At 54.3% G+C, this 16,280-nt stretch overlaps 1 protein-coding gene across 2 annotated transcripts in view; it reads left to right on the top strand.

Moving 5' to 3' along the window:
- The first annotated feature begins 577 nt into the window (after positions 1–577).
- Positions 578–16,280, top strand: part of NOS1 (nitric oxide synthase 1) — a 57,979-nt gene continuing 42,276 nt past the window's right edge. Inside the window, exons 1-2 of one of the 2 annotated variants that reach the window (XM_071571943.1) lie at positions 578–1,408; positions 13,606–13,738. In XM_071571943.1, coding sequence (XP_071428044.1) covers positions 681–1,408; positions 13,606–13,738 — 861 coding nt within the window. In that variant the 5' untranslated portion in view covers positions 578–680. The remainder of the gene's footprint in view (positions 1,409–13,605; positions 13,739–16,280) is intronic. The other variant, XM_071571944.1, reaches the window with a different exon arrangement.

The raw sequence follows: 16,280 nt of genomic DNA, 5'->3' as shown, positions 1-16,280 counted from the left end.
GGCTGCCCGGCTCCCCCCGCGCCTTCGCGGCCCCCGCCGAACAGATGGTGCCGGTTTTCGCAGGGGGGATGGAGGAAACAAAGCCCGGAGCGCTGGGAGGCTGCAGCCTGTCTCCCAAACGCAGCCCGGGGGGTGGCATCTGTGGGCACGGGCTGATGCATGTGGGTGCCTGTGGCGTGCCGAGCCCCGTGCTGAGCAGGCACTTATGCCCGCCCGGGCTCACTTTTCTTTCTCCTTTGTTGTTTTCTTTCCCTCCTTTCCAGATAAAGAAGCTCGTGGACCGTTTGCAGGGATGTCGGTGAAGCGAGCGGGCTGCCTCGCCCTCTCTGCCCAGCGCCGGACCAGAGGCTGACTGGAAGCTGGCATGGTGCCCCCTCCAGCCCCTGCTCGGCCACGCGATGCCCAGCCCTGCCTGCCCTGCCTGTCCTGTCCCTAGCCTTGCTTCCCACCCGTGATCCCCTCTGCCTTCCCCGGGCTGTTTCGGAGAGCGGGGACACCCGAGTATGCCACAGAAAGCCACCCCTCAGCCAAAGCCCCGAGGAGTTTTCCATTGAGGCCAGTTCTTCAAAGCCAGAGCTGCCCCTTCCCCGCCCCGGCGAGGACAAGCACCTCCACCAGGGAGTTTCTCTGCACTCAGAGGGTGGTGAGGTCCTGGTGGGCAGGCTCGAGAAGGGGCTGCCATGGAAGAGAATGTGTTCAGCGTGCAGCAGATCCAGCCCAACGTCATCTCGGTGAGGCTCTTCAAGCGCAAGGTGGGCGGCCTCGGCTTCCTGGTGAAGGAGCGCGTCAGCAAACCGCCCGTCATCATCTCCGACCTGATCCGGGGAGGGGCTGCCGAGCAGAGTGGCCTCATCCAGGCTGGGGACATCATTTTAGCCGTCAATGGCAGGCCCCTGGTGGACATGAGCTATGAGACCGCGCTGGAGATCCTGAGAAGCATCGCCTCCGAGACCTACGTGGTCCTCATCCTGCGCGGCCCCGAGGGCTTCACCACTCACCTGGAGACCACCTTTGCAGGCGACGGGACGCCCAAAACCATCCGTGTCACCAGACCCCTCTGCCCGGCTCCGAAGGCTGTTGACTTGTCCAACCCAAGCCTGCACAGCAAAGAGCAGGCACTGCCAGCGGCCGAGCGCACCATGGGCTCCCTGTGGACCAGAGACATCGGGAGGGAGGGGGAGCCGATGGTCCACGTTAACGGCATCGTTGCTGGCAGCAGAGGGCAGGACACTGGCAAGGGCAGGGAAGGGGCTTGTGGTCACCCCTGTCTCAATGGTGGCGTGGAAGACAATGAACTGCTCAAAGAAATCGAGCCCGTCCTGGACCTCCTGAAGAGCAGCAGTAAGGACAGCGATGGAGATGCACCCTCCAAGGTAGAGACAAGGGATATAGAAGTCCAGGTGGACTGGTAGGTCCCTAAATACATTTTTTATATTTGGTGAAATGTGCTGGTTTTGGCTTCACAAGGAGGCTGGTTTAGGTGCCGGTGAGAACCTCGCTAGAGGTGGGTGCTGTCTGGCACAGCAGGATGGAGATGGAGAGGAAGGGCTGCAAGAAAAGGGGGAAGTGGTTGATAAGGGGAAGATAAAAGTCATGAAAAATGGGGAGAAGGTTGTGGAAGAAAGGGAGCAAGATGCAGGCATGGGAAATCGGGGAGAGCAGGAGTGATGTCTCATGGAAAGCTGAGCTGGGATGTGGTGGATCACACGCCGGGCTGGGCTGCGTTTCTGTTCTGTGTTCTTAATCTCATTTGTTTCAAGTTAAGCAAAATCCTATGCCTCAGTTTGCCCACTTGCCAGATAAGAATCATGTGTTGTCTGTCCTTGTGGTCCTCCTTTTGTGCTCTCCAGGTGAAATCTGCTGTTGATTACCTGTGGGAGAGGGAGCAGGAAGGTCAGAGCAGCAGGGTACACACTTGCCAGGAGAAAGGAGTTTCAAAACCCTTTGTGCTTTTGGGAGAGGGGAGGGCAGCCCCAGCCCAGCTCCATCTGAAGCCAAGAGAACCTCTGGGCAAGGGCAGGGAGCTGCCTTGCTGCTCCAATCTTCTGGGAAGCAGGGAAATGTTTTCCATGGAGAGCTCAGAAACGGTCAGCCCTTGTTGAAATGCAGGAGTGGAGCTGCCTGTTCATCCCCTCCGCTCTTCCCAGAGCGGGGTAATGATTTCAGTACCTGTGTGCTGGGCTAACAAGGGTGGGGACATGGACAACACTTGTCCCAGGGCTTCTTGAGGGCATCAGTACCTGTGTGCTGGGCTAACAAGGGTGGGGACATGGACAACACTTGTCCCAGGGCTTCTTGAGGGCATCAGTACCTGTGTGCTGGGCTAACAAGGGTGGGGACATGGACAACACTTGTCCCAGGGCTTCTTGAGGGCATCAGTACCTGTGTGCTGGGCTAACAAGGGTGGGGACATGGACAACACTTGTCCCAGGGCTTCTTGAGGGCAGTGAGGTCCTGTCATGTGGGTGGAACAGCTTCATTTCTGATCTGTGCTTCTGATCCTTGCGTGGTGTTGCCCTCCTGATCTTCCTCAGCACTTCCCTGAGATGCAGCACGTTGCTCTGGAGCCAGAGCTCTCCCTGTGGCCCTTCCTGCTTTCCAAAGCTGTTCTCAGGAGCTGTTTTTTTTGGTACCAGCTCTCTCACCTCCTGGCCGTTCATTAGCAGTGATAGGTTGCCTTTTGCTGTTGCCATTCCCCAAGTCCCCAAACACATTTTAGTGGTGTCAAGTGCTGCAGCAGGTTGTGGCTGCCCTCGGTTATTGACTGGCTGGAACAGCCTGGAGGCTTTGCTGGAGCTGGAGGTCTCAGTGCAGGCACAGAGGGATTTGTAATTTCAAGTTCTCTTGCTGCACACGCTTCCTCAGAAAGGGAGAAAAAAATTGGATTAGTTTTTTATCAGAAACAAGATGGGAAAGGCACAGCAGGGTCCCTGCCGTGGGCTCCCAGCCAAGGCTGAGCTCCTAATCGCTCCCATCCCAAACCGACACCCACTCCCTGTGTTTTCCATCTCCCTCTTTTTTTTATTTTTGGTTGTTTTCATGTGGTTTCTGCTCACCAAAATTAAGCATCTTCTCTGCAGAGGACACGGTAGCTCAAAGCCTGTTTGGGTGGTCACACTGAGTCAGAGGAAGAAGAATATCTGCTCAGCTTGGTGCTGGTGGCAGATGCTGGGCAAGGGAGGTGGGACACACTCAGGGACATCCTTCCTGCCATCCCCTCCCCACATGGACCCCCAGGGCTTGCACATTTGGGAATTATTGGTTTGCAGTAGGAGCAATTTAACCCCCTGAGAGCAGCAGTCTCTGCCTGGACTGTGCATCCTTTAATCCAGTACCAGCCCATCCTGGGGATCCTGGTTTAAGCAACCAGAGATCTGGGATGTTGAAAAGGTCGTGCCTGACTACAAAATCTGCTTAAAACCCCTCTCTGGTTCAGCAAAGGCTGCTGTGGAGGAGCTGGGGGTCAGAGCCCAGCAAAGCCCCTGGAGAACACAGTCCTGAGCATTGATCCAAGGTGCAGCCTCACCCCTCAACCCATGTGCCCTTTTGTCCCCTTCCATCCCACCAGCTGCAGGATCTCTGAGGAAATTCTGATTCAGCTGTGGGGGAGGGATGAAAAATGTGTTTTTTCTTTGAGGAGTCTCTTCTACTCAGAGATTAAACAGAAATGCTTTGAATTCATGTAAATTGAAGGACCTCAAACCAGCAAGTGGGCACTTCACCAAAACCTCACTCTTTTTTTTTCCCAATGCCCTTAAAAAAAATAAAAGCATGTAATCTATGTAGTCTGGGACTGAAAATCCACTTTTCAGTCAAAATCTCCTGCTTGATGAAAAGCTGCAGCCTCGTTCTTGCTGTGGGGCTGGGAGTGAGCGAGGGCTCGAGCAGAGATGTGGGAAAGGAGATGCACTGCAGGGAAAACTTGTTGAGAGCTGCTCTGCAGGGCAAGGGGTGTTTCTCCTGTGATGTGCTGGAGATGATTCATCTCCCCAGCTTGGGCTCAGGCAGAGCTGGGACGTGGTGAAGGTCTGCTACAGTCAAAGTTTTCTTGGTCTGGAAGAGAAGTGCAGTAAGGTCAGGGAGCAACGGGGAGTGGAGAACTGGGGAAAGTGTCAGTCAGTGCCAAAGAAATGCCAACAAACCCCAGCAAGCCTGATCAGATTGATGGAGCTCTCGTGCTGTAGGCTGTGACTTCTCCAGGCTGGGGGGAGAAGCAAAGCTGGTGTTAGTCTGAGCAGGAATAGAGCTGGTCTGGACACCAGGAGGGTGCAAAACCTCACTCAGGGTTGAGCTTGACACCTACAGCCTGGACAACTTGGCCATCAATCCAGCTGGAGATGCTGGGTTGGGATGAGTCCAGTTTTCTCTCATCTTTGCCTGGTGCTGACCTTCCCAGCCTGCAGCACTTTGTCAAAGCTGATCCAGCTCACGGAGCTGTGACAGCTTTCCAAGGGCAGAAGGGAATGCTACAAGTCTGAGGTTATTCACGAGGAGCCAAAAACTTCTCACTCAAGGTGGGCTTTGCCAAAAGTGATTCAAACAACACCTGGTGCTTTGGGCTTTCAGCTCTTGTCTCTGGAGTTACTTCTAAGGAAAACTGGAAACAGTGAAGTCCAGTACCTGAAGGGAGCCCTCAGAGATGGAGAGGGACATGTAGTGACAGGAGTAGAGGGAATGGATTCAAACTGACAGAGGGCAGGGATAGATGAGATATTGGGTAAAAATCCTTCCCTAGGAAGGTGGGCAGGCCCTGGCACAGGTTGGGCAGAGAAGCTGTGGCTGCCCCATCCCTAGGAGTGTTCAAGGCCAGGTTGGACAGGGCTTGGAGCAACCTGGGCTGGTGGGAGGTGTCCCTGCCCATGGCAGGGGGTGGGACTGGATGAACTTTAAAGTCCCTTCTAACCCAGACCATTCTGGGATTCTGTGACAAGACAGGGGGGAATGGCTTCCCACTGCCAGAGGAAAGGGTTAGGTGGGATATTGGGAAGGAATTCTTCCCTGTAAGGGTGGGCAGGCCCTGGCACAGGTTGGGCAGAGAAGCTGTGGCTGCCCCATCCCTGGAAGTGTCCCGGGCCAGGCTGGACAGGGCTTGGAGCAACCTGGGATAGTGGAAGGTGTCCCTGCCCATGGCAGGGGGTGGAACGAAGCAGGTTTTAAGGTCCTTCCAACACAGGGCATTCTGTGATTGGTTCTAAGTTTGCCTTGGGGAGACAGTCAGTTCATGGCCTGCACCCATGGTCTGCACTCCCCAGGGAAGTCACTCCTGGGCTGACCTGACTTCTCCTCGCTGCTGATTCCCAGCTGGAAGGCGCCGTGTGCCCACGGATCATGTCCATGGGTTGGGCTGTGGCCGTGGCTGCTCCATGGCCCAAACCGTCTGCACTGAAGTCAATCATAAAGCAGAGCATGGAAGTGGGGAGCAAGGTATGATGAGAGCTGGCATTTCTGCCATGAGGCTCACCGTGGGCTAGAGAGCAAAAATAGAGTTTGATTCACTTGCTGCCAGCTAACCTGGGTCTGTTTTTCCCTCTGAGCTCCAGGGAGATTGTCATGTCCCATCCTCCCTCCTTCTTCCCCACTCTCCACTGAGTTGCCAGTATTTATTTTTCTCCTCAGGTCTATTCCATAACATGAGCAGCATGATGGAAACATGGCAGTTTCTGTCCAAAAAGCAGCATCAGCAGCCCCGAGAGGGAGAAGTGAGCTGAGAGCAGGGATTCAGTTTCTGAAGGGTTTCAAGGTTTCAGGTTCCATCCTGCATTGGAACAAACCCCATCATTTTGCAGTTCTAGAAGAGAAAATCTCTTCCTCCCACCTCCTTCTCCACCGCCAAAATCTCTTTGTGTTGCTCAAAACATTCCATTTGCATTTCTGATCTCTCCATTATTCTGTGCTTGGACATGAAACTTTAAAACCTCTGAAAGGAAAAGGTTCCCTGACACTCTCCTGTTTGTGCTGTTCTGCAAAGGGATGCAGGGAGCTTTGGAAGGGAATAATAATTCTCCCTTGGCTGATTCTTCTTCCTTGTCACTCTGACCCCATCAGGCTGATCCAGAGAGGCATTTTGTGCCTGCAAACAGCATATTCCACCCAAATAAACCCCTCTGGAGCTGTCTTGGGCCAGTCTTCAAACCACCCTTCATCTCTTCACTCTCTGTGCTGCTTCTCACACCCCATGGGATGGGACAGCTCTTCTCCCTGTACGTGGCCCCAGCAGACAAATCCACAGCAGACCTGAACTGTGATCCTGAGCTCTCCCAGCAGACCTGAACTGTGTTTGGCCTCCAGAGAAGCTGCTGAAATCCTCTGGCTGTTCCCTGGGCATGGCTGGGAAGGGACAAGAGTGGCAGTTGCAGCTTGATGCTGGTTGAATTTTGAACGATGCTGATGGGACTTTGGGATGACTTGGATCTGTTCCCAGGTCTTTATCTGTCAGTGCCTGCTCAACGACATTTAACAGCCTCATATTTCATGGGTGTCTCTGAAACCACAGCTTGCTGGCTCATTAGTCCCTGATCCCAGTGCTGGGCACAGCCCAGCCACGCTCTGCCCTTCTGAGAGCACAGGACCTTCTCCAGGCCACGCCACGTGCTGCCTGGGAGGGTTTTGGCCTCCTCTGGTGCTGTTCCAAATGCCCTTTCTCATTTAGGAAGTGCTTTATAGCTTTGCTTGCCCTGCAGTTGCCCACTCCAGGCACACTGTCCCTGTTGTGTCTCCAGGGAGTGTATCCCACATTCTGCTCCCAAATTCCCACTTCCTGAGCTCTGCTTCATCCTCTGCACCCTGCAAATCCCTTCTGCTTCCCTGTCCCTTCTCCTGCCTCTCCCTCTGCTGTTAAACAGGCCTTGCTTTCACCCTCCAGGTGAGGAGTCTGCAGCCAGCCCATTTTCCAGCCTTGCAGTTTATGAGCTGCCCCAGGAAAGAATCACAGAATCATGGAATGGATTGGGTTGGAAAAGACCTCCGAGATCATCAAGTCCAACCCTTGGGCCAACTCCAGTCCCTTTACCAGATCATGGCACTCAGTGCCACGGCCAAGCTCAGCTGAAAAACCTCCAGGGATGGGGAATCCACCCCCTCTCTGGGCAGCCCATTCCAATCCCTGAGCACTCTCTCTGAAAAGAATTTCTTTCTGCTCTCCAACTTCAATTTCCCCTGGCAGAGCTTGAGCCCATCGTGCCCCCTTGTCCTATTGCTGAGTGCCTGGGAGAAGAGACCAACCCCCACCTGGCCACAACTTCCCTTCAGGCAGTTCCAGACAGTGCTGAGGTCACCTCTGAGCCTCCTCTTCTCCAGGCTAAACACCCCCAGCTCCCTCAGCCTCTCCCCACAGCACTTGTGCTCCAGTCCCTTCTCCAGCCTCGTTGCTCTTCTCTGGCCCCGCTCCAGCCCCTCAATCTCTTGCCTCAACTGAGGGGCCCAGAACTGAACACAACACTCAAGGTGTGGCCTCCCCAAGGCAGAGTCCAGGGGAAGGGTCACTGCCCTGGGCCTGCTGGCCATGCTAGTTTGGATCCAGGCCAGGATCCCATTGGCCTTCTTGGCCACCTGGGCACACTGGTGGCTCCTGTTGAGCTTCCTGTCCCTCAGTCCCCCCAGGTCCCTCTGCCTGGCTGCTCTCCAGCCACTCTGTGCCCAGCCTGGAGCGCTGCAGGGGTTGGGGTGGCCAAAGGGCAGGACCTGCACTTGGCCTTGTTGAACTCCATCCCATTGCAATCAGCCCATCTCTCCAGTCTCTCCAGGTCCCTCTGCAGAGCCCTCCTGCCTTCCAGCAGGTCGACACTCCCTCCCAACTTGGTGTCATCAGCAAATTTGCTGCTGATGGACTCAATCCCCTCATCTAAATCATCAATAAAGATGTTAAACAGGACTGGACCCCTGGGGACACCACTGGTGACCAGATGGACACAGCCCTGTTCACCAGCACTCTCTGGGCCCTCCAGACGCTCCTGACCCAGCAGAGGGTACACCTGTCCAAGCCATGGGCTACCAGCTTTTCCAGGGGTCTATTATGGGTTGCAGAGCCAAAGGCCTTGCTGAAGTCCAGACAGACACACCCACAGCCTGCCCCTCATCCACCAGGTGGGTCACCTGATCGTAAAAGGAAATACTCCCTTCTGAGGATGCCGTGCCCTCTGGAGTACAGTTTTCCACGGGGAAAAGGAAGGGGAGGCAAAGCCATTTATCCCAGTCCCAGCACTGCAAGTGCAGCCCTGCAGGACCCTCAGGGATAAGTCAGGAGAAGGAAAGAAGGGAAGAAGAAGACATTTCTCTCAGAAGCTCAGAGCAGTCCCACAGATCCCCAAGGTCAGGTGTGGGGTTTTCAGCCCCCAGGAGAAGGGCCTGGAAGGAAGGAGTCCATGCACAGTGGTCACAGCACAGGCTGATGCTCTTGGTGTTATGGACAGGACCCATCATTGGGCATGTGGGCACCATCCCCTTCATCAGTTCACCCAGACAAGCCGTTGGGATGGCAGCAGCTGGTGGTATCTCTCATATCTCTCATCTCTGCCTGGCAAGTCGGAGCGATCCTTCTGCCAAGGAAATTCAAAGGAGAGAAGTGACAAACTTTCCTTTTACACTTCTTCAATTTTTTTTAATTTCTCATTGGAAAGGCTTTGGAGAAATTTAAGAAAGGGCTGTCTCAGCAACTTCCCTTCTGCTTCATCACTCTGAGCACTGCAACATCATCAAATTAGTCAAAAGAAAACAGTGGTGCCTCTCATTTCTCCAAACAGCCAGATGCTCTTTCTGAGGGGAGGCAGCATCCAAGGCTCTTGCACCACTGGGGGAGGGCAGGATTCCTCTTTCCTTTTTTAAGTACCAAATTTTGCTTCCAGAACAGAAAGCAACCTCAAAAATGGTCCCTTCCCCAAAACCGAGTCTGGATGCAAGAGATCTGGCTGATAGTATTTAATGGATCTGGCAGTGGGACAGGTCAGAGAGGGATTTCTGGATCCTGGATCTGGTCTTTGGGAGATCTCAACAAATCAGTGGCCTCCAAGGACACATCTCAGCATTGGTTCCACTTCCTCAGAGACATTAAGGTGCTCATGGAATGGTTTGGATTGGAAGGGACCTCAAAGCCCATCCAGTCTCATCCCCTGCCTTGGGCAGGGACACCTCCCACTAGCCCAGGTTGCTCCAAGCCCTGTCCAACCTGGCCAGGATTTCTCCAAAGGCCATTTCACACTCCCCTTGAAGCTCCCATGGCAGATCCCTGGCAATGTCCAGCCTGGCTGCCTCGAAACACCCCTCAAGGGAACTGCTCCCTCCCCGTTGCCCACCAGAATTGCCCTTTGGGTTCTCCTGTTGGTCAAGTCCTTTTTGGACACGCTATCCAGAGGCTGAGCTCGGCACGGTGTCTCTGCCACTATCCCAGAGCTGTGAGTGACATCCTGGCACGGATGTGGCAGGTCACCCTGTGCCTGTGCTGGGGGCTGGAGAAACCCCGTCACGAGAGGAAAACAGCTTTCCCCAAACACTCTGTTCCTGTCCAGGCTCACAAACAAGGCAATTACAAGAAAGGGGCAGGAAATATTTGTAAAATGAAACCATTGATTGGTTTTATTTTTTTCCCCCATCTGCACTAGGACTGGGGTGAGGCTCTGGCTGCTCTGAATGGGCTTTTCTCTCCCTGTCTCTCTCCAAAAGACAGACCCGGATACTTCTGGGCAGCCTCATCCGGGGGAGGTCTGTGCTGGCTCAGGACATGCACCCAGGAGGGAGGGAGGGATCCCCTGCCCCGACCTTGTGGCACAGCGCGGGTGTGGAGGTGAGAGATGCACCAGGTTTAGTCTGTTTAGCCTGGATCCAAACTAGCGTGGCCAGCAGGCCCAGGGCAGTGACCCTTCCCCTGGACTCTGCCTTGGGGAGGCCACACCTTGAGTGTTGTGTTCAGTTCTGGGCCCCTCAGTTGAGGCAAGAGATTGAGGGGCTGGAGCGGGGCCAGAGAAGAGCAACGAGGCTGGAGAAGGGACTGGAGCACAAGTGCTGTGGGGAGAGGCTGAGGGAGCTGGGGGTGTTCAGCCTGGAGAAGAGGAGGCTCAGAGGTGACCTCAGCACTGTCTGGAACTGCCTGAAGGGAAGTTGTGGCCAGGTGGGGGTTGGTCTCTTCTCCCAGGCACTCAGCAATAGGACAAGGGGGCACGATGGGCTCAAGCTCTGCCAGGGGAAATTGAAGTTGGAGATCAGAAAGAAATTCTTTGCAGAGAGAGTGCTCAGGCATTGGAATGGGCTGCCCAGAGAGGGGGTGGATTCCCCATCCCTGGAGGTTTTTCAGCTGAGCTTGGCCGTGGCACTGAGTGCCATGATCTGGTAAAGGGACTGGAGTTGGCCCAAGGGTTGGACTTGATGATCTCGGAGGTCTTTTCCAACCCAATCCATTCTATGATTCTATGATTCTACAATGGCTCTGGGGCGGCTCTGCCTGACTGAGCTTTCCCAGCAGGGGCTGAGGGTGAGGGGGCACCTCCCTGCCCTGCTCAGGCAGTTGTGAGTCCATCAGGAACAGCAGTGCACAACCCGCCCCTGCCACACCTGCAGACACGCAACGGGATGTGGAGTGTTTGCTCCTGAGCATCCAACCTGTGGTGGCCTCGGTGGCCTCCTGGAACTCACTGTCCCTCGGGATGGGGCAGAATCAGAGAATCAGAGTCACAGAATATCCTGAGAAGGAAGGGACCCACAGGAATCATCCAGCCCAAACCCTGGCCCTGCACAGACACCCCAACAATCCCACCCTGTCCCTCAGAGCATCATCCAAACTCTCCTGGAGCTCTGGCAACCTTGGGGCTGTGCCCACTGCCCTGGGGAGCCTGGTCATTGCCCACCACCCTCTGGGGGGAGAGCCTTTCCCTGAGATCCAACCTGACCCCACCGTGGCACAGCTTTGTGCTGTTTCCTCAAGTCACAGAATCACAGAAGTACAGAATATGCTGATTTGGAAGGGACCCATCGAGTCCAACCCTCAGCCCTGCACAGGACCATCCCCAGGACTCACACCACGTGCCTGAGAGGATCATCCAGCCATTTCTTGAACTCTGCCAAGCTCAGTGGTGTGACCACTGCCCTGAGGAGTCCTGTTACTGATCACCAGAGTGAAGAAATTGGTACCTGCTCCTCCACTGCTCCTCAGGAGGATGTTGAAGATCACAAGGAGGTCTCCCCTCAGTCTCCTCCAGGCTGAACAGCCCTTGAGGGCAGTGAGTGGGAGCAGTCCCTGTTCCAGCAGCACTTGTAATACATGAAGTGCCCAAGCACAGTGATGGTTTAATTCAGGCATCTGGGCTTTCTCGGTGCTGTTGGCACAGGTGGCAGCACTGCTGGCTCTGCTGGTGTGCAGACACTGAGATCAGACTTGCAGCCTCCCTGCTGAGACCTCGGGCTGCTGCTGCTGGCTGATGGATCTCTCTCCAAGCTTCCCTTGTGCTGGCACTGGGCTTGCAAACACCTCTCTGGAAGCAGCAGGTCATGCCAGGTGCCTGCAGGTGTATCCTCAGTGTCATTTTGGAGGTGCCTGTGGGATGTCTGGCATGGTGGGATCCCTGCAGATCCCAAGCCTCTCCTTGTGCAGAAAGTCTGTGCCCCTGGAGAGGCAGGATCCTTCTGCTAAGCCCCAGAAAAGCCAAGATTTCTTCCATTACCTTATGGATTTAGTGCTTGTGTCTTGATTTTGGGCCAGCCAGGAGGAGCAGCACGTTGAGGCTCACCAGCTACTAGAAGTGTGTGGCCACCACTTTGTGTGCTCAGTGGCCCTGTCCTCACCTGCCTCAACACTCCCTGACGTGATGGGACTCAGGGCAGGAGGGCAGGGATGTGCAGCTGTGAAATGAGTGTTCTCCAGGAGATTTACCAGCTGGTTTTGACTCAGAGGGAAGAGCCAGACTGGCTGAATTTTCATCCTGCTAATTGTCTGTCTTGCTGCTGGGGTTTATCCTAGATGGAGGTAGACTGGATGTGTCAAGAGACCCTGAGCTTTCCCTCTGGATGGGGTGGTGGGATTACCTGATTCATGATTGTCCCTGCCCCTGGGATCCATGTCTGCCAGGTGCTTCAGAGATCCAGGATCTGCTGCCTTTGGCTGTGGTGGAGAGGGTGGTGCTTCTTGTGTTTTATCCACTTGAAACCCTTTCACATCCTTGTCACCAAAGAACAGTTTTCTTGTCCTGGGGGGCCTAGAAATCTCAGTAAAAACTTCCCCTTTGACACCTGTATCTCCTCATTTGTACCAAGCTGGCCACTTTCACCCAAAGGCAGACAATGTCTGGAAGACATCCAGATGTCTAGTGAAATATTTTGGCAGCTGAACATTGCTCTGTAAAGGCAGAAAAATTACAGAAAATGGAGAGCATGGGGAGATGCTCTTTAAGTGAAGCATTTTCCTCAAGCTGAACCTAAAGATACAAGCTGGGGGACAAGGAGGAGTGTGAAACAGGATTTGTTTGCATCTCTCTGCAACAGTGTCAAGAGCATCATGTGTGAATTATGTCCTGAGTGCAAGTGCCCTACTTTGGTCGGTGCCCAAAACCCGCCGTCACCACTGAGAAGGCTCATTATTGACCTCAGTGGGCATCTGGGAGACTTTTAAGAACTGACAGCAGGAGCAAAACAATTGCCAGAGTGCATTCCCCTGGTGGTGTGTTGAGCAAGGGCAAAGGCAGCGTGGCCATGGGGCTGTACCTGTCCTGGCCCCCACAGCCCAACCCGACCCAACCCAGCCCATGGAGCTCCTTCCCAGCCGTGGCCTTGCCAGGTGGGCGGTGCAGGTGCCACCACCTGCCTTCTCTGAACATCACAGTTCCAAATCCCACTTGTTTTCCTCCTTCAGAGGGCTCCTGTGGCAGTGTTTTTGCATCACCTGCTGGGGTGGCATTTAAGAGCCTCCTTGAAATGCCAGGGTATGTTCCCCAGGCAAAGTGTGTGGTGTGGGTTGTGTGCACCATGAGTGACTCCAGTCTCGCTGCACAGCCCAGGGCAGGCAGTGCTGGGATATCCCCAATGCCCAGCCCTACCCACACCCCCAGCTCGGGGGGGCAATCCATCAGTTTGCCTGACTAAATTCACTTGCACTCTCCAGGTTTGCAGCATCTGTAAAGGTCAGGAAGAGGAGAGACAGAGCTACTTCCCCCTCCTGGGAACCACCTATTTGTTCTTGGGCTTTTTTTCCTCTTTCTGCTCATAAAACCCGAGCTGCTTTGCAAACCTGGCTGGTTTTACTCTGAGGTTTTGCCGTGAGGTTTTGCAGCTGGAATTGTGTGTGACTCCCCTTTCCCCATCTCCGTGCTCACTTTCACAGGGTTCCAATTTGGTTTTTGGGGTGCAGAGGGTCTGTTGTGTAACCCTGCTAGAGCCAGTGTAGGGCCAGGGGTTTCCTGTTGTTGTGCAGGCACTGAGCTTGCCCAGAAGGTGGAATTTCCATTGTGTTTGGGTTGCCCTCTCTGTGGTGATTCATCGTCTTGGCCGAGGCAGAGTTTCCTTCCTTCCCGCAGGGCAATGTGCAGGTTTTCTCCTCTGTGGAAAGCAGCTGGAGCAGGACCTGTCCCCGTGGTCCCAGCACCCACCCACCCTCCAGTCCACTCACCCAAATGGTTTTTAACCCTTCAGTTTCAGGGAAGGGGAAAGCAATGCCCAGAAAGCCTTACCTGCTCAGATGGAGAATGACCGTGTCTTGGGTGACCTGTGGGGGAAGAGCAACGTGCCCGTGGTGCTGAACAACCCCTACTCTGAAGCAGAGCAGGTAAGAGAGCATGGCTTGTGCTGGTTTGGGTGGGCAGGCAGTTTGGGGACATGTGACCACCCTGGTGGGCTCTGACACCACAGAGAACCTGCACTTTGATCCCAAGAACTGGAGCTGGTGTGGTGGAGACCTCATGGTTCAATCAGGGTATGTAGGTCACTGGAGAATGATGTTCTTCATCCAAGGGCTGACGTGGGATGGGAGCACAGCCAGGGACCAGGGCTGTGAAACCTCCCTCGGGAATGTGATCCCTTTTTGTGGCAAACAGCCAAGTTGCATCATTAAAGTCGTTTTGATTCCTGTGATGGTAATTCAATAGAGCACTTCAGATAATATGTTGTACGGTGCCTTTTCATCTCCTCACACTCCATGGACATCAATTCTCAGGCTTCCTTGCCAAAAGTAGATTAACTCCACGTTTGTAGCAAAGCCAGAGATGTAAGGCAGACCCTGCCAGGCCACAAAGATCACCTCAGGGAAAACATGACGTGTGTGAGCCCTGCCAAGCCTGCTCAGGCAAACGTGTCACCCTGATGGGATTAACCAGCAGCAGGGCAGGACATGGGGCATCTGTCTTGGGACCATCTTGTTACAGATCCACTGCCATGGGCAGACACACCTTCCACCAGCCCAGGTTGCTCCAAGCCCTGTCCAACCAGGCCTTGAACATTCCCAGGGATGGGGCAGCCACAGCTTCTCTGCCCAACCTGTGCCAGGGCCTGCCCACCCTCACAGGGAAAAATTCCTTCCCAATATCCCATCTATCCCTGCCCTCTGGCAGGGGGAAGCCATTCCCTCTTGTCCTGTCCCTCCATCCCTTGTCCCCAGTCCCTCTCCAGCTCTCCTGGAGCCCCTTCAGGCACTGGAAGGGGCTCTCAGGTGTCCCTGGAGCCTTCTCTTCTCCAGGTGACCCCCCCAGCTCTCCCAGCCTGGCTCCAGAGCAGAGGGGCTCCAGCCCTGGAGCATCTCCAGGGCCTCCCCTGGACTCTCTCCAGCAGCTCCACGTCCTTCCTGTGCTGGGCCCCAGGGCTGGGGCAGTTCTCATGGGACTCCTGTGTGTTCCATGTGTGTTCCCACACACCTTTGCAGCCTCTCAGTGTCAGACACCCACAGGACATGTGAGACCTGCTGTGCTGGTGCTGCTGCCCACACAGGGCAGCTGAGATAACTCTGGCCATGCCAGACTTGCTGCATGGTTTTAACCAACCTGATTGGGTGCTGAGATGCAGTTGGGATCCACTCCATCCTCCTGTTGCCTGGGAGAAGCTCAGGATTCAGGTGAGGTGTCCCAGCAGCACAGCCAGCCTTATGGTGGGTGTCACCTACACTGGCACACACAAGTGGGCACATCCATGAGCCGCAACTTGCTTTGTTCAGCCACTGGAGAGATGTCCCTGTGCAGCCCCATGTCCCACCACATGGTTAGTGCTCTGTGGCAGGTCTCAGCAGCCCATCTCACCCAAGGACAGGTCGCTGCTCTGCTCCCTTTGCCCCAGCTCTGGAAAGACTCTGTGTCTGCCTCCTTTGCTAAGCTCCTTACGTGTACGTGTCTGTTACTATAAGCACTTTATAACCTTCTGTGTTCAGAGCTTAATTTCTCTCCATGTTAGAGCTGCCAAACCCTCCAATCTTAAGCTGCTATTAAACTCTTTATTATCTTTTTTTTTTCACTAGATGCACAGCTTTCTTTTTATCCTTCTTATCCCCAGATCGTTACGCCTGCTCTTGTGGGAGCAGTTTGGTTTCCCCCCGTGCTCCTGCAGCTCTTCCCTGGGGCTCTCTGTGGTCAAGGCAACTCAACTTCTTTCAAGCAGCAGTAAATGCTATTAACAGAGGGCAAAGTCAAGCCAAGCGAGAACTTTTTATACACATTGTTCTTTAAAGCAGGATTTGGTGGATTCACTTGGCCAGGTGGTGAATGCTCACTGAGGCTCATAATAAGGTGCTGAAAGACCTGCTGGGCATCGATCCCCATCCCTCTTTTTCTTGCAAAATCATGCAGCATGTTTCCCTGGTTTCCCAGGAGCTCAGTCCCCCTGACCCTACACTTGACTGATGGAAAGATGTTGTAGCTGCACCAGGTCCTATTTCAGACTGTGTGGATTGATTTGTTAGTAGCTTGAGGGTAACCAGGAGCTTGTGTCCATGTAGCTCTCAGGGGAAGGGAGTCACATCAGCTCCACGCTTGTGAGGGTGATTTACAGCTTCATAAAAGCAAAAAAAAAAAAAAAAACAAACAACAAACCACTTTCAGCAAGTGAAGTTGGAGGGAAATGTCAGCATGGCAATATATCTGTGACCTCGGCTACTGCTGCAGTCTTTGTCACAGAGTCACAGAACCACAGAATAAGCTGAGTTGGAAGGGAGCCAAGAGGATCATTGAGTCCCGTGCCAGGCCCTGCACAGGACCATCCCCAAGTCACACCCTGTGACCCAGAGGATCATCCAAACCCTCCTGGAGCTCTGGCAGCCTTGGGGCTGTGCCCACTGCTCTGGGGAGCCTGATCAGTGCCCACCACCCTCTGGGGGAACAACCTTTTCC

Source organism: Pithys albifrons, chromosome 17 (assembly GCF_047495875.1).
Source record: "Pithys albifrons albifrons isolate INPA30051 chromosome 17, PitAlb_v1, whole genome shotgun sequence".
Taxonomy (NCBI): Eukaryota; Metazoa; Chordata; class Aves; order Passeriformes; family Thamnophilidae; genus Pithys; species Pithys albifrons.
This window is presented reverse-complemented; position numbering and strand designations above follow the sequence as displayed.